The sequence below is a fragment of the Solanum lycopersicum genome, chromosome 4, assembly GCF_036512215.1.
Source record: "Solanum lycopersicum chromosome 4, SLM_r2.1".
Classification (NCBI taxonomy): Eukaryota; Viridiplantae; Streptophyta; class Magnoliopsida; order Solanales; family Solanaceae; genus Solanum; species Solanum lycopersicum.
This window is the reverse complement of record NC_090803.1, coordinates 45,846,422-45,865,881: the sequence shown is the minus strand read 5'-3', so window position 1 is coordinate 45,865,881 and position 19,460 is coordinate 45,846,422. Positions and strand designations below refer to the sequence as shown.

At 35.5% G+C, this 19,460-nt stretch overlaps 1 protein-coding gene across 2 annotated transcripts; it reads right to left on the bottom strand.

Annotated features, from left to right (window-relative positions):
• Window positions 1-1,642: 1,642 nt before the first annotated feature.
• On the bottom strand, window positions 1,643-8,148 carry LOC101249817 (uncharacterized). Of its 2 annotated transcripts, XM_004237616.5 has the most exons (3): window positions 7,876-8,148; window positions 2,641-7,648; window positions 1,643-1,966 (listed from the first exon to the last, which is right to left on the bottom strand). In XM_004237616.5, the coding sequence occupies exon 2, from the start codon at window positions 7,635-7,637 to the stop codon at window positions 2,673-2,675; it is 4,965 nt and encodes a 1,654-aa protein (XP_004237664.1). In that variant the 5' UTR covers window positions 7,638-7,648; window positions 7,876-8,148; the 3' UTR covers window positions 1,643-1,966; window positions 2,641-2,672. The 2 variants fall into 2 exon arrangements, with proteins under 2 accessions (XP_004237664.1, XP_069153245.1); XM_069297144.1 differs by lacking the exon at window positions 1,643-1,966 and having other exon boundaries at window positions 2,639-7,648; window positions 7,876-8,147.
• Window positions 8,149-19,460: the final 11,312 nt, after the last annotated feature.

Genomic DNA, 19,460 nt, shown 5'->3' with positions numbered 1-19,460 from the left:
TAATGCCATAGTGAAAAGTAGTAACGATTTACCATTGCAAACAACTATTTGTCTGTTCCAGTTAAGTATCTCTGAAGTTATATTTTCCCAGCCCGCTCCACTTTATTAAGAAGCTCTACCATATTTATTCTCTCTCCCGCCTGCCCTACTCCATTTATTGTTTCGTCCTGCCTCACCTTGTCCCAATTGTTGTCTCTAAGAGTCGTGCAATTACTAGTTGGATAAACTCTTTTCATATCTTGTTTTTCATTTGAATTGAAGAAAACATTTGATTCCTTGTAAGGTTAGTCAAAATAATATAATTGATCAAAGAGATAATTATTTAATTTTTATCTATTATTAAGAAAAGCTCACAAATTACTTGAATCAACAACTTGCCTCCCTCCTCCCCTGTCCTTCGTTTCTAAAAATAATTTTCTTATATTGAAAGGTTTTTCTTATCCCAATTACGTATAAAAATTCTTGACACATGTATGATTTTCAGAAAATACCTTACCCTATTTGGAATTTTCCCCTGCCCCTCCCCCTCCCTGCTAAGCCCTACCCAGCCTCACCTCATTGAATATGCAACAGGCTTACAGAGAAAAGAAAAAAAAAACACTAATAGCGACTTCTTTTTTCAATCATCCACATCACAAAACAAAGACAGAAACATAGAAAGCATACAATGATTATACCTTAAAACACCATAAGGATTTCATATTTACCCCTCAAGAACCATGAATCAAGAATATTGAAAAAAGCTCTAATCTTTACTGCTTTGAAATTGTAGTTTCACTTTATAACAGACATATTTCATTTTACCTTCCAAACTAGAACCAAAAACACTCTGAAAGTTGTGCAATTTCAACTTTTACTCGGTTATCAAATATACCTCAGTGAAGAAATAATACCAACTTATGTTCACCACCATCACAGCAACTACAGCAAACCCAAACTTGCTCTGCCTCATTAAAATATATCTAAATTCTCCCTGCCCCGCTTTATCGTCCCTTGGAAATTCTTTACACATGTATGATTCACAAAAAAATCCCAAAATAGATTTCATGTATTTAAAGGGTTTTTCCTGCTCCAATCATGTATAATGTTCTTGACACATGCATGATTCGAAGAAAACACCCCTCCTTCATTTCCCAAAATAATTTTCCTACATTTAAAGGGTCTTTCCTATTTCCATTTTCATTGAAAATTGTTGACAAGGGTTAAAGGACATTCCCTATTATTCTTGACACGTGCATGATTCATAGAAGAAAATAATTGTGTATTTCCTATCCCAATCATCATTAAAAGTTGTTGACTCAACCCGCGGTGGTACCCCCGCCCTTATTTCCCAAAATAATGATCTTATATTTACAGGGTCTTTCCTATTATTCTCGACACATTATGATTCTCAGAAAAAACCCCGCCCCCCAAATTATTTCATATATTTAAAGAATCTTTCCTATTTCCAATCACATATAGAAATTGTTGACACATACGTTTCAAAGCAAAGCATACGCAGGCCCCAAAAATGTGATTAATGCCATGGGTTCAAGAGCCCACAATCACATGTACTTGGTAGTCCTATGTATTTTTGTTTATCTGTTCGTAATATCATCGCAATTGAAACATAGGACATCACTTGGTATCAACAAGTTCCATGTAAAGAAAATTGGCACCTAATTATTAAATGGAGCTTCACACATTTTGGCACAAAATCTTTTAAGCCCATCCCACTTGAATAATTTGATAGTAAATGATTTTCTAATATACTTTATCCATAAAGATAAAGAGGGAACTGGGAAGTTGATCGATGTCATTTCTAATGGAGCAGGAGAGAAACTCTGGGGAAATAGAAAGAGAAGAAAATACAGACAGAAATAAAGTTTTAATCTTTACAAAAAGATGGCATTCACCCGCTATCTTCTAATGAAAGAAAGATGCTACTGTTGGCCTTCCCTGCAATAATAATCATTTCTTGTTTAACCTACAATATAAAGTAGAATACTAGTCAAGACGAAACGAAACTGAGAGAGTAAAAGCTAACATCCAAGATATAAAGAATCAAGAAGCAAACAAGATAGAATTTCCCAAAATGTGGTTGTAATGAAAAGAAATCACTTTGTCAAAATGTGGCTTACTTCCTTTCGACTGCTTGAAAAAGAATGTCGCTTTTTATACTTAAGTTTCAAATATCATATGACATGTTTAAAGCCACAATTTTCAGAGGTTGAATTTGTGTACTTGCATGCATCTTTATGTTAAGATCACATGATTCTTAAATTCAGTGTCCAATTAAACACAGATACAAAATTGAAGAGAGGGAGTATTGAAGAATTGAAGAACTTTTTTGGTAAGGTAGCTGTTACAACTTGAGAAAATACCCTATCCAAAAATAAAGGACGAGGATGAAATTTTGATACTGAAAGGACTTCCCTTCATACGGGGGTATGACAAATTTCTTTTCAAGTAAAAATCCTATAGCTTCTTCAGAATTTCTGGCATTGGTATATACAAAGAACACATAAAAATTTAGGGATGGGGAGGGAGCGAAGACCGCGATGAAGTTGTTTCATGCCAGATTATACAAATTTAGATCAACAAACAAGTATTCATATGTATAGATTTCAAGGGTGCATTTACAATGCGCAAATAAATTACCTCAAGCTGTTATCCACTTTGGAGCTGAAGCATCAAATAACTCCCTCCAGGCCTGGCGTAACTGTAAGGAGCATCGGCTTAAATGAGATAACTGGTGTGTAGCTGAGTTCATATGTCACTTGCCGTGACCCAAAGATGTTGAACTTTCCTACACTACTATGAGCAACCTCTGCGTCAGAACCCCTTTTAAAGACTACTCTAGCACGAGAAGACTCCTGATGAACTTCAGTTTCTAATTCCTTCAATGGCCCAAACCGCCTAAACATTTTATTAAGGTTCATTTCAGATGGAAGAGGACTACCCTCTGCAAAAATTAAAATGAGTTCTGCTGGCTCATGTTTCCTCTTCTCAATGTCCTCAGGAGGAACGCCTGGTGTCATGTCATGATCGACACTCGATTTTCGTTTTCTAGTGTATGATCTACGAGCTGGTTTACTGGATTTCTCTGGATCTTGAACCGTCACACTCTGATTATTCTGCAATGGCTGCTCCTCTCCACAGTTTTGTACAACCCTGTCTGTCCAATAAGAATCATTTACATCATCAAACTCGAATTCTTCAGCAAAACCAGCCACAGTTTGTGAAGCTCTTTTCTTACGACCACCAGCAGCTCTACCCGCCGACAAATTCTGCTTCATTGATTTTTGCCCCACAGCAACCGAATTTCTAAAACCTGAAAAGAAATTCGTGATGGTTTTTAAGTTGTAGCCTTTCATTGGAGCCCGTGCCACCAACTGAAGCTGTGAGAGCAACTCATTTGCAGAAGGTAGTTCAGTTGGAATCACAACTTTGCCCTTTGGAGAGTCCTGTGATTGAACATCAGCCCCACTTTGATCACTGCTGCCCTTCAGAAGCGAGGCTGAGCGAGTTAATTGGCTTGCCACTCTTTGAATGCATTCACCAATACGAAAGGATGTTTTAGGAGATACAGACGCAGTGGTCAACACTTTGGGAGCATAAGCACTTGTTTTCTTGTCCGATCTATCAGTACGAGAATCAACACCTTTCCTCTTCTTGCTGGAAGTGAATGATTTTTCATCCAAATCATCCTCACCATCTGGAGAATACTCACATTCCATATTATCCATCAGCTCTGACAAGCTTCGCTCTTTCAGTTTGTTCTGTGAGCTATCTTTTGAACTGTGCTTACGTTTGCGAGCGGAGACTTTACTGGTGGGATGTTGCTCACTGCCTTCTGAAGCATGACCGTTATCATCAATTGCACTGTCCACATGTGGTATGTCAGCATCGTTTTCTAGGAGTTCTCCACTCAACAAGAATTGTGGTGGCAGACGATATCCCTTGAAGCGACAAAAGGCAACTAACTGAGCTCGAGCAATAGTGAGATCCAATCTATCAGCCCGACAAGTTGGTGATAGGGCTAATGCTTTCATATAGTGCAGGAGCTTATCAGGTACAAAGGAAGTGACTCCAGTTGATTTGTCCACTCCATATCTTTTGCTTGCTTCTTCACGAATCCCAGTGTTCTCCACAATCTGACATGAAATCTCATCATAGGAATCTTTAGGCGTGCATGAGCAAGCAAGGCCAAGTTCAACCCGTCTTGAAACCTCTTCTAAAGCACTGCTTATAGCGTTTTGAAATGTTTCTGAATTACTTTGCTTCTCAATCTGAGAGAAATAAGAACAGAATGGCCTCAACACAGATGCATCATTCCAAGCAAAAGTTCGATCACCAAAATAAGCTACCAAAAAACCATCTTTCTTATGGTACTTGATAGCCTTTTCTGAAGCATCAGAAGGATCAAATATCTGTCCAGGCCACCAAGGATGGCTTCTAACCTTTCCCCAGACTAAATCAGAAATAGAGTAGTCGCCCTCATTTTCTGGTGGAATAAGATAACCAGGATGCATATTCAACAAGCTCACAGGCTTCTCACTAAACATCAGTGTGTGGCTTGTCTCGGATACAACTTCTTCAGTTCCTTTGTCTTGCTCTGGAGATTCTTGCACAGTACCAGGATTTAGTTTCTTAACTTCACCTTTCTCATGCTCATCTGTAACCTTCATTATTTCTGGAGCATGATGGAAAACAAGATCCTCAGTTGCCTTGAAAGAGTCCTGGTCCTCATTGACTTGATTCATCTTGGTATCGCTGGCATCAAAAATACAAGTTCCTACAATTTGATCACTAACTGGAGGGACATCATCACCAAAATTTATAGCAACCCCAGATTTTATAGCATCCTCTAAATTAGAGTTGTTCTCTTCATTTGATATTTCATCGGCAGTTGCTGCATTCTCGGAATCAAGATCCATCTCAGAAGCAAGCATATTAAGATGCTCCACTACACCTTCTTGCTTCACATAGAATTCAGATTCTTCGATAATATTTGAACACAATCGTGTAACAGCACCATTTTTTGTATCATCAGCCAGATCATCACCTTGAACAGGACCTTCTCCAAGAGCAGTGTCTTTAGCCTCCAGTTTGTGTTCAGCCTCAACCTCAAAGTCTCTCTCTTTTAATAAAGAAGTTGACTTCACATTAACAGCATTAGAATCTGACGTTTTGGAAGTATCCTGACATGCTAATGAAGTTCCTTCTGGATCTTCAGTCATAACATCATCATTAGATGGCACTGCACTCATCTGGGGATCGCCTTCTTTTCCAGCATAGTTATCAAAAAGCAATAAGCTTTCATTCTCAACATGCTGCACTGACATGTCACCATCGAAACTTTCTGGCAGCAAGTGTGTTACTTTGATTGTTTCATCCCCAGTGTTCATATCTCTGGCACTAATCATAGTCTCGAGAGACACCCTTGTTTCATCTTCCAGACTATTTTCACCCATTGTGCAACTTAAGCTAGATGTGGTAGTTCCAAGCTGGGCATCCCTGTCCTTGTCCATTTCAGCACTAGCTCCATCACTTTGGCAAGCTGGTTCATAAGGGGCTTCCAAGGGTCCAACTCTTGCATCATTTTCCATCCTGGCATCAACCTCCACTATATTCAGACTGTCATCATTCATGGAAAAAGTCAAAGAGCCAGTTGTCTCAGAACAAACCCTCTCAACTTCCATCTCATCAAGGTTTCTGGTATTATGAGCACTAGCCTGTACAGGAAGCAGCAAATCATCATGAGAAACTTCACTTACTCCATCAGCTACCTTAGACTGCACATCTGGCAACTCGTCTGAACCACCTAAGCTCCCATTATCACTGGATATAGAAACTTTACAAGTTGAAACCTCACTACCCTCCAAATACACCTCTGTACAATTGCTAGTTTGGATATCCATACAGTCAGAAGTTTCTGCCTGTGTACATAATGCAAAGTTGCTTTTATCTTCATGCATGTTATCAACCTTTAATTCCCGATCCTCAGCATGGTTTGCTTTTCCACAGGAAGAACCAATAACTCCATTCTCTGCAGCCAAATTTTCCTTAAAGCTGTGCTCTTGATTCCCAGGGTGCAATGGCACATTGGCTATATTGATGCCTAAGGAGTGATCATGTGCACCTGGGGAGTGCTCAGCTGCTATTCTCGAATCACCACTACCTACCTTAATTTCTTCTCCCTTATCTTCAGGGAATTGACTGTTTGGCCTCAAAGAAACCATTTCATCAGCACAATCTCTAGCAGAATCTTGAGACACTGGTATATCTACACCCAAATTATCATGACCTGCAGGAACCTGATGGCACATGTTAATTATTTGATCATCTTCATGGTTAATTTTCTCCGGGAGTTCAACCACTGCATTCGAATTGTTATTTGTATCCTTGAAAAGCACTCCACCTTCTTGATCATAAACATCAGTTTCCATAGGTTCGACATCAGAATGTGAATTCGCATTCTCAATGCCCAAGCCAACTGCCTCCTTATCATGGACATCAGTTTCCATGGTTTCAGCTTCTGAATGTCTTTTGTGTACCAACTCATTGTCCTGATGTGAATCCTCATCATTGTTGCCCATGTCATCTCTCTGCTCAAGTACATCAGTCTCCATGGATTCAACTTCTGAATGTGTATTCTCATCCTTGTCCCCCAAGGCATCTCTATCCTGATCATGTGCATTGGTTTCTATAGTTACAACTTCTGAATGTGATTTCCCTAACACACCACTGTCCCCTGACACAGCTCCTTCATCTGGATTGTCTGTTATCTGATTCCTTGCATGACTAGAAATATCTTTTTCACTAGCCTGACCAATTATCTCTCTGACTGAACTTTGATCTTTTTCAGAAGAATCCAATCTAAGATTGTTAGCCTCTTCAGTTTCACGATTTGAATTCTCCTGCGGCACAAATGAAGAAGATTCAGCCAGAGGTTCAATTCCAGGATTCCACACCCCATCATCAGAAATATCCAGTCTTTGCGATGTCAATTCAGCACTCCCCTCAACAGATACAGCGCTCCTACCAACATTCCCTTCAGCATCCTCCTCTCTAACTCTGGAGCTAACCAGCTCTAAAACTCTATCAGTTGTTTCACTAGGCAACCTGGAATCAGACTCATTGTCCACTGTCTCAGAAACACCCCTGAACAACCCTGCAACATCAACTGAAGCCAAATAAGCAGACGCAGCAGATTTACTGCTCATGACGACATTACTAGCCTCAACATCCTCCTCACTAACACTGAGGTTGACTTCCTCTACTACAGAAAAAGCCGTTACACCTGAAACAATCTCAGTACCAGCTGCCACGGCAACATCCCTGGATGACCCTGCAACTTCAAATACCCCCTCAACCCCATTTCCAGTATTCCCATAATCCTCTTGACGAGCTTCACTGGATCGAAAATCTCTATCCTCATCCAAAGAATCTACTTTTCCAGAACCGTGCTGCCCCAATTCATCACCACAGACCCCATCAACAAAAACATCAGAACCTACCACCTCAACCATTATCTCCCCACCATCTTCTACATTATAAACCTCATCCGGTTGTCCCTCACACCCCAAATTCTCAACAAGGGTTTCAGCCACAGAAACACTAGTGACTGAACTTACCCCTTCTTCCTCATCCATAGTTACAGAATCTGAATAGAAGAAAGAAAAAGACCAAATCTTTCAACTTTACATTTCAAGAATCAACCTATATGATTTAAAGAAACCCTAATAGAAAATTTAAGCAAAACGGATCTACAGAATCAAGAAATTCTAGAGAACAAGAAAACAGCAAAAATAATTCAAGATTCAGACAACAAGCATAGAATTACAAAGTAGAATTCAAGAAAATAGAATAATTAGAGGAAAAAGACTGTACCTTTAGAGCTATTTGACTGAGTTTTTTTGAGGGTTTACTGTATGAGAGAGAGAGATTAAAAAAAAAACAAATAAAAGGGGTGTTGTTTGCGTTTAGGGAAAAAAAGAAGTGAATTTGTTTGAAAGAGAAAAAGCAATAGCCGAATTAAGTGTTTGTTTGTCCTTTGTATCACTCAATCTTTGAAACGCAGTTGCAGTGCGATAATGTGAAAATCCAACCACATCTTGACACGCTCGTGCAGAATTATGTAAGTTTTGAGTTGTTAGTTGAAACATTGTACTCTATTGTTTACTCCCGTTTTAGTTACTGACTTTCTAGTCAAAACTACCCCTATACTTCCCTTTATTTTTTACTTTACTTAATATTAATATTAAAATAAAACTTGGGTACTTAGTATAAATAATGAGTTCTTTTATAATGGAAACTTTCTGGGCTTGATTAGACAGTTATAGTTAATTTTTTAATTACAAATTATAGATACATGTTTGAGGGGGAGAGAGGTGAGTGGGAGAGGGAGAGAGATGAGAAAGGTTGAATACTTGTTGTATTAAAAACTATTATATTTAGCTACATATTAGGAGGAGAGAGACGAACGAGATGGAGAGATAGAAGATAGGATGAATATATATGTATTTATCGTATCTTGAATAAAATTAATACATATTACAAATACAATTAAAACGAAAAAATGCAAAAAAAGCGTGTCTAAATTCAATTGATATAAAATACAAATTTCTCACATATATTTGATTAAATATTGGAGTGTTAGAATGAGCTCAAGTATAGGTAATCCGCCCATTTCATTCAAAATTATATGAATTTGGCTCAAGGCAATTTGAATCGGGTTCAATCTCAACTCATTCAAGTATTTACCCGTTTTAAAATAATCATCAATTGAACACTATTTAGTATGTAATTTCAACCTGTTTTACGACACTTTATTTGCATTGATGTAATGTATGTTCTTATATTGAAGGTGTAAATTACTATTTATTTTATATTTTCTAGGATTTATCTAACCATTTGTAACTTTTTTTTCTAGAGCTGAAATTCAAATTGTGGTTATAAAAATTAAATAACAATATGTTAAAATTATTGAGATTAAGCGGGTCTAACGGAATGAGTCATGACACAACCTGTTTTTTAGCCCATTTGAACTCAATGTAAACTTAGGCGGGTCATGACCCAACCCAATTTCTATTTCAACCCATTTTAATATATTCAATTTCAACTCAATTCGCTCATTTGATATCCCTAATTGAATATGATACATAATACATTTGTTATAGAGAATGAATATGTTTTGTTCATTATGTCAAGTTTTTTCACAAATATAATTAATACAATTGATTTTGTATTATATATCAGATATAGTTGTATTAACAAACACAACATGTATCGACAAATATAATTGATACAAAATATATATACAATTGATATGAAGTACAAAAGTATTTTATGTATAAAATAAAATATAATGGCCATATCATGTGGAATATTTTTCGATTGTAGTTGTTTGGGATGGAGAAACAGGGAGGTAAGAGAGAGGAAAGTGGGAGGAGAGAGACAAGAGAGAGATGGGAGAGGAATTTGTTATAAAACTCTACATACAACTACGAATTATAATTAATTTAAACTATAGTAGGTTATCATAAATATATATCACATGTTCACCCTGTTGTGTAATTTTCATTTATAATCCTTTCATCAGTATCCTTAATATAAAAACCCTAATTAACTAGAATAGATTTCCTCAAATCGATCAAAATTATCCAATTTCCCTTATTTTGGTTAGTTTTCTTCTTTGATCCTATAAAATTAAATATAATTACCCTGAATTAAAATCGCATTCTGAATAAGATTGAGGATTGATTGTCGAGAACAATGATTACTTTAATGTGACAGATTTTGAAATTTTTCTTCAGTGTGGTTGTTTTTTAAATTGTAGATTCTTCTTCAACGAACTTTCTAACTCAAAAATACTAAATTTTTTTACTAAATCATCCCAATTTCAGTTTTGAGTTCTTCGAGCCATTTTCAAACTTTTGCAATAATATTTAGTGAAAATAGAAAGAACTCATTTGTGGCTATTCAAATTTTCAAATATCAGCTTTCATCGAGCTTTAATGGTAGAGTGTCTTCTTTTTTAAATTATTTTTGTACAAATAATTGTATACCACAAAATAAACAATAATTTTTCGCAATAAATTTTTTACTTTGAGTCTTCTGAATTCGTGAGCTGAAGCTCAAGGCAATTCTTTTTTAAAAAAAAGAATGATAACAGCTGGTACTTCAAACTTTAGATTAAATACAGTGGCAATCCACTAAATGGACCGAAAATCAATAATTGATTCCTCAATTCAAATTTCAGATTTTTATTTTCTTTTTTTATTATATGAGATTTAATTTTGTATGTAATCCTTCATCGATTATTGTGAATGTCATGATCCAAAGTAAATCCTAGATGTAACATAAAGTATACAAGTCACTTGATACACATATACACATAATAATAGAGAAAAATAAAAAATCTCGTAAGAAGTAAAGAGTTTGACATTTAAGCGGAAGTACATCAAAGCTTTGACAAGCCATGCATTACCTAAAAAAGAGTGGTGGGAATGTAACATACACACCGCATACAATGTATGAAACTAAAATATATGGAAATCACTAAATGTGACATCGCCCTCGAAGTATCAACTTACCACAGTAGCCATGAACGGAGGGAGAGGAGTCGTCAAACTCTGCATTAGTGAAACAATGTAGGCACAAGTATGCATTAGTATATGGAATGTCCTAAGTATGACAGAAATGCAATAAAACATGAAACATGATCATAAGGGACACAATCGACAACATGATATGCCTGACCAAGCTAGCATGGTAAAACTTTTTAAAGATATGGTGCCACGTAATTTTGGGACATAAAGCTTTCTACTCAATGTGTCAGACTAAATTGAAGGGTGAGCCTTCATCTCTACATCCGCTCGGTACTAAGTAATACTCTCAACTGAATTTTACTAATTAATTGAATAATACTAATAATTTTGGATAGTTCAATAATATTGAAATCTAATAATGATTAATGCATACTTCATCTAATATCATGTTATACATTTGAAACTAAAGATTGAAGGTATAACTGATAATGATAAATTTTGTCTCATATATAAAGCATGCAATTCAACAAACATATGATCAAATATATAAATATTTCCTATTACGAGGGCTCATGAAAATATCTATATAAAAATACTGAACTTTGGACAAAATCATGTTTTCATGGACTATTTATGAAGAAAAACTAAAATATGATGTAATTCGTGCTTTTCATTGGAACCCTAAAATATGTAGTATTAGGTAACTAAAGAACAAGATTTTCTTTGGGATTCAATGGGTGAAAGAATACACCATTGATAAAACATCACATATACGAAAAGAAACATTTGATGGGTCATTAAATTGAAGCAAACAAGTGAAGAAAACAGTTTCTTGCTCGAGAGAAATTTGAGTGTAACCGATCTAATTTCTCAAGTTTTAGTCGTATGTAGGGAGGTTTGGTCGATATATTTCCCTTGGAAGTTGTAAATACAAAAATATCTTTGGAAGTAACTTTGAAATATAATGAAAAGGTACGAACAATATCTTTGAGGTACTAGTCGTACTTTAACTCGTGGAACCTAGAAGAATATTGTGGGTCACTTATTTATTCTCATGAGTTAGAGTACAAACCATACTTCGTGTGTACGATCCAAAAATTTCACTTAAAATTTGGGACCGAATTAGAAGGCCTCGAGACTTTTCCACGAGTCTTACTATACTCTAGAGGTACAACCATTCTGTCAATCATAGTCCTTAGGTGAGATCATGTACTTGTAGATCCTTACCATAGTTCATTGTACGAGCACTACAAGCTCAATATGAGTCGTACTAATGACCCGTGGTACCTAGGTCTGAGGCTTATTTTCCATGCCAATAACTGGTATTCGTAGGTTCAAAATCTAAGGTTTTACCGTTCAAGAACAAATGTGAATTTTAATAGTGAATGATGTAACAACCATCATTATTATTTTGTGATTTTTGCTCCTTTCTCTAGTTTTATCCTCTCTATAGCCTCTATTAGTTGTCTATGATATCTAAAGTGGTTAGATGTGTTTTTCGAGAGTTTTTAAGTTTTGGAGGTTTGAAAATTAGAAGGGTTGACTAAATTCAACATTTGGAATTAACAAGGAAGATTTCAAATTGTACCGTCACTAGATTTGAAGAGTGATTTGTGGCTTAGTTGGATGGTTTACAAGGGTCTTAAGGCACTGAGGAGTAATTTAGGTACTTGCCTGAAATTCTAGTATTTTTAAAGGTTAGAGTTGACCACAGTCAACATCTGGTCAAGATAATCTTAAAATGATAACTTGATGATTTCAACAAGTCTACAATGTATTCAATTATTGATTTGCAATATCAATTCTATCTTGGGGTGTCACATCCCGAAAATCACACCCTAGAAGTTAGGGGCAATCTCGAATTGCAATCAGCGTACTTGACCTCTTGAGGTCTTGTACAAGCCCTTACATATCATTCATCGCATAAATATAGTGAATGTAGTGCGAAATTAAAAACTTTTCACAAAACATATCATAGTTTTTAAAAACTCTTTCATATATATATATATATATAAAGCAATAGAAAATACTAAGTCTCAATCTCATCATCTTAAGACACAAGAATACTTGGAACACGGCCCATACTTCAAAATATAGAAATAATTAGTCTATTACTATACTACAAATGAAAACATAAAAGACATATATGCCCTCGAGTCAAATAAGGACATACTTAAACTTCTCTAGAACGATGCTACGGTACAAGTCTTCACTTCCCAAATGCTCCTCACTTACCAACAACTATAGAAATAGATAAATGCATAGAGTTAGTACAACCACATGTACTGAGTATGTCATTATGCACAAAAATCATGAAAATGGACATTTATTGGAAATATGCATCTTTTCATTTAAATATTGTATTATAATCATAAGAACAACATTTATCAACTTAGAACCACATAAGGAAACATTTAAACAAACATCACATTTTAATAGTCACTTTACAGTGAGTCGATTCACTGTTACAGTGAAATTGCCTTCCTTCAATCAAGACACCTTATAGCAAGTAATTATCCCACTTAAAGCTATCCTAAGATTCACTTAAGTCACACAAAGAGAGACCACCCATACACCCTCTCTAAATGTGACTAAACGACCCTTAAGATTACTTATAATGAGTCACATACACACATCAAGACGTCAATCATATCAACTCATAGACAATATGACATTTCCTCATCAAAGGCTATCAAAAGTCTTACTTAAGTAGATCAAGAAGATAATGTCCATGATTGACCTCTTCAAGGCTACCTAAATAATCCTTAAGACTTCCTAAGTTTGGATTATATCCAAATACTCAACATCTTCCCTAACTATAGTCATTCTTAAGACTCATCTAGGTAAGATACGAAGTGACCATTCCTATGTCCCCTTCACACCTTAACTAGATAACCCTTAACTACTCTAGATAAGTACTTATTCCATTTACATACTTCATAACATTAATTCATTAAGAGACTTATACATCACATAAAGGACATTCAAGTAATGGTATTATACAAGACCTAGGGACTCCAAGTAAAACCTTCAATGCCTGTTATTTAATGTCTAGATAGAGTCACATACGACCACCTAAACTTCATAGATCTTCTCTAATGCTAGTAAGTATCCCACATAATGAGAATAGGCAATAACCGACATAGACCTTGATATCTAGACATGGAATCCGGAGTTCTAACCTACTCTTGATAAGGTTGTTATACTTGCCAAGGGTAGAAATAGGAAACATCCCATGTAGGCAGATGAATGATTAAGGAATATGAAGGGCATTTATGCACTCTTGTCTCATTATCATGTGGAGGTACATTGTACTCTAGTGTCATTCTCAAGTAGAGCTAATTCCCATTACATAATCACTTGGTTCTAGCCTTGGTTCTCATAGAATAATTGAGACTAAAAGGATCAGATGAAGAGGGTCCCTTATCTAGTTCATAACTCAATCACATTTACCCTACCAAAGAGGCCACTAGGGCTACTTTCCAATGATGACTAAGATATTTCATTATGACTTTCCTAAGGATTAATATGATGCCGTTTCGGCCAATTAACCTTAAGTCCACCATTTCTTTACATGAAGGACACCATTAAGACTCTCGACTTCAACATTCATAGCATAACCTTTACCACGTTCATGACCTTCTTAACATACTTTAAGGTCTCACATATTTTTCATTCATACATGACAAGGGTGTACTAAGACTACCTAGTGAAGATATCTCATAATCTCATAACATTCATTCATACATCAATTAAGGGACACAAGTCTACCAAACAAGACACTACATTCTTTCACCTTATCACATATAGCATATCATTCCTAAAGCACTTAGGATGACCCTTATCATCTTTATGTCACCCTATACATTACTATAAAATCATCAATATAAACATTATAGTCTCATTTAGTCAAGTAGGAACAATCATGCATTAACTCTAAGACTACACATATAAGCACATAGTCATAGTATAACATGATCACTTTCATAGCATCAATATAACACATATGCTTTCTCATTGCTAATCATGTAGATAGATATCATCATACTTCACATAATGAACTACACAAATAGCAACATTACTTCAAGTAGTGCCGAGAAGGTCATGATCATCATATTACACAAAGTAACTCCGAATAGGCCATGTCAATTGCAAGTAAAGCACATAACATCGCCACTATAAGTTGACTATACAAATCACAACATAATTGAGTATAAATAACATCAAAAGTAAATGAAATAAGGCATCTTACCACCACAACATCCTCAACACCTCAACTTAATACTAAATCATCCAATTTAATAACATAAGGCCCTTATCAATGGCGATGAACAATATTCCGATGTAGAAACTATGATAATCAATGAAACTATGTCAATTCAATAGATATTCATCAATCTAATACAACCAAGATATTAATTGAATACAATTCTTACATCATTAGAAATCCCACAGAAATCTACACCATAATTCATCAAGCTTAGATCAATATCAAGTAACTCATAACTTAGTCAAAATCTAGGGTTCATCCAATTCATGGGTTCATAGGTAATTTAGGTTAAAATCATCAATAAAATATCAATTAAATCATTATTCAATGATTAGAAATTATTAATGCAAGAACCCATGGTAGAATCATGAAATTGGACAATTCAACTTGAAAACTTTAAAAAACATCTTGGGAAATTGGGATCCTTGATGAAGAGAGTTTCAAGGATCAATATACATACCTTGATGAAGCTAATTCTTCACTTTGTTGAATAATTTTCACTTAATTCGTCACTTTATGCCTTTTCTTGAGTTTGGACTTCAATGGAGTCCTAGAGAGAATTCTAAGGGATTTGGGAATTTGATTTAGAAGAATGAAGTCTTCAATATGTTTTAGGCTTATAAACACATTTAAAATACCCAAAATACCCCTTAAGAACCGCCAAACTTTTTATTTGGAAGTGGGGTGAAATTACAAGTTTACCCTAACTAGGCAATGAACTACATGCAGTCATAGACTCCATCGACGGACACCAACCTACGGGCCGTCCTATTGGTCCGTGGTCTGGGACTGATGCTTTTCCTTGGTCCCTCTTCTCTCCAGGATAAGTCCCCACCAACGGTTGGCAGTCGACGAAATGTTTGTCCGCAAACGAATTGCCTGTCTTTTCGTTGGTTGGATCAGAGACTTGACAAGTGTATCCTCTTACCCAAGATCAAGTCCCTACCAATGGAATCCATAGACGGGGCATCGATAGGCCCACGAGACATTGATTCCTCCATCGTTTGGGGCTGCCTAGGACAGTCTTGACACCACTTTTGGTTCCTTCCTCAAGGACCTTTGGTTGGTCCTTGGGGATGTTTGCCCGGACGTTTCCAACCCAAACATTATCGTATATGCATCTCACATGAATTTAATCCAAAACGAACACGTAAAACTCGACGAAACATGCCTAGATATACAAGGTCATTTCAAGGCAACACTTTCAAATGTCATGGACGTTGTTAGACGTTTGACCTCCAAACTCCATGAAACTTGACACACTGCCTATATATGCTATAATAACTCCTTTAAAAGATCTTATAACCTCATGAATCACATATAAACACGTAGAACCACCTATGAGGCACATAGGTGACGTAGTAGTCGAACGTCTTAATCGTCCCTTGACGTTTGACTTCCAATGCACTTAAACTCTTAGATACTGCAACAATACCATATAATAGACCTATTCAGAACCATAGAACATCAAGATCAACATGCTAGGCTCTAGTTCATCTAAGTCATTTTTGGGGTTACATGGGGTACACTAATGAATTGTGGGTGTTCAAATCAAGTTTTGAATATACAATATTTTCTCCTATTTGTTGTGAGAATAATCACGTTAAATGATATTTTATGTTTACATAATAACATTGCAGGGTGATGAGTGGTAGCACTTCAGAAAGCATGTGATCGCGCTACGAGATAGGCAAGCACACATTAGTCTAAATCATGTTAGTTGCGTGTTATTTGTGCTTGGGGGTTTTCACGCATCCTGCAATCTCTCTATGGAGTCACAATAGTGTTAAGTATTGCCATAAGTGAATCATAAATAATTCGTGATTTTTTCCCACTATTTTTGGAGTTCTAAAGATCAAATTGAGGTCATTCTTGGTGCATTTTTTATCTTTTCAAAAGATAATAAGTTTGCGATCATAATTTTGGCTAAGTCTTCACTATTTTATTTTGTATTTTAGCTTTAATCAATATTATGAAATTTTGGAATTGGAAATTTTCCCTAAACTTCTAAAATCATTTTAAATGATTTGAGGGTGAATTTGAATCTCATTTTTAAAAATGAAATTTCATATTTGAATTTCTTGTCTCATGAATAAATTGGTGTCAAATAAAATTCTAGTCTTGATGTCATGTCTTAGGATTGACTTTCGGACTTTATTTTTACCTAAGCTTTGTATTGTGATATGTTTATTAATATACTTGTAGGTCATGTTTTTAATAGAGTAAGAGAGTTTCAAGACATTATGCAAGGGAGAGATGAATGTGTGAGGACTCATGATGTATTTGTCTTCTTCGAGGTGGAGTATAACTTTCATTTTTTAAATTTAGCTTGGATAGTAATTTATTGTGTAAAATGATAGTGTTGGAAATCCAATATGTTTACAGTATTTGGTGAAATATATTGTGACAAATCGATATTGAAATTCAGTTGATAAATAGTGTAGGACGTGAAATTGCTATAAATGAGTCATGACTTGAAACTTGTATTGTTATTGATTTGTACCCAATTTCATCCATATAATCATTAATGTATGATTCTTATCATAAACTTTAACTTGCCTAGAAGAATTAACTATGAACATACATGTTGCATCAACACACATCCAAGACCAACTCAAGAAGAATTACAATATACCACAAAACCATATGAACCCACTAGTGAGTCAAAATTGGAGTTGATGTAATTCGAGTCTTTAAATCTCAAAAGACTCTTCTCATAGGCTTCAAACCACTAAAAATTCCCTTTTTCTATGTCGGTCTAGACAAAGTAGAATCACTAGAGGAAAATCGTTTAACAATCTGTAGTAAACGGCTAAATCTAAGAAACTCCTAATATCCAAAGTAAAAAAGTTCTAGGTCAGTTCTTACCTTCTTAAGTCTTTTGAGTATCGACCTGAATACCCTCTTCAAAGGCCATGTGTCCCAAAAAAACTGATGATTTCAACCAAAAGTCATACTTGTTGAACTTAGCGAACAACAAATGGTCCTTAAGAATCTGCAAGGCAATCCTTAAATGGCATTCATGTTCATCCTCATTCTAACAATAAACAAGGAAGTCATCCATGAAAACTATGAGGGATATATATATAAATATTTGTTTACCACATTGTTCATCAAATCTATAAAATTTGCAAGAGCATTTGTTAGTCAAAAAGTTAAAACCATAAATTCATAGTGACCATACCGAGTTTTGAAGGTTGTTTTTAGAATGTCACATTCTCTAAATTGGAGTTGATGATAACCTAATCTGGGTCTATCTTATAGAAGAAAGTAGAATCCTGAAGCTGAAAAAATAAGTCATCAATCTTGGGGATGAGATACTTATTCTTGATTGTGACTTTGCTCAACTAATCCCAATTGATGCATATTCTATAAGAACCATCTTTCTTACACATGAATAGAAAGGGAGAACCCATTGGAGAAATGCCAGGTTTCATGAGACCTTTATCTAGAATTTCAATTAAATGATCTTTCAACTCCTTAAGGAGGAATAAAGATTAGTTGGGTATCTAGAAGAAGGTCTATCCCAAAGTCAATTTCTCTTTCGGCAAGGACTCCACAAAGATCTCTGGAAAATATTTCTCGAAATTCATTTACTAAAGGAACCAATTAAAGGTTAGGGTTTGGGAACTTGCATACTTAATTTGTACTATATGGTAGATATAAATCTTAGATTTAATCTTTCTAGCCTTAAGGTAAGAAACTGACGTATAGGTGCCGAAGTACATTCAGAAATTCAAATTCTCTGATTCTTGATCTATAATAAACTGAGGAATAACAAACGTGTAACTTATCCATGCCATGAATGATGTCAAAGTCAAGCATGTATAACTTGGTTAGATCAACTGAGGTGAATATATTAATAACTAAGATTGGAGAATTTATGTTTACTTGCTTAGCTAAAACTCATTCACTAACAAGAGTAGATGCTAAGAAGGAAACTGATAGATTTTTTATACTAACATCAAAATTTGATGAAATAAAAGGAATCACGAAGGGAAGTGTGGGGCTCCAGTATCTGACAATGCATAAACATCAATTTGAAAGACACACAACATACTAGTGACTACATCAGGGAAATTCTTTTGATCCTATTGAGTCTAAAGAGCATAGAATATACTATGGAGTTATTTTTCATATGTATTGGATGAGGTACCCTACTGATAATGATGATCTGCTAGAGCGTCTAAAATATTAGCTGAGTTTGCGGATGAACATCCCTACCTTTATTTGTGTCACTCTGTAATTCCTCAATCTGTGACCAATATTACCAAATCCAAAACATCCACCACTACCTACCATGCACTACCACAATCATTTTAACCACATTTATGCCAAGTTAGAAAGTTTGACAATTAGAGACATCGCCATGAGACTTAGAGCCTGACGCTTTCTCTCTATTATTATGCTTGATTTTAGGCATTGGAAAATGATAGGTCTAGTCCTTCATATTTTGGACAAAATTGAGAGTGATTACCACAACCCTATTTCCGTTGAAAATAGTATACTCCGTCCATTCTATCCCTCTTGTTGTTCTCAGAACTTTTCTTAACCTTATCTCCTTTAATCCGTTGGGCATGGGTCATCAATTTTGAGATGTCCATCTCCTTAATCAATATCACAATCCTCCACTCTTTACCACTATATCAGAAACA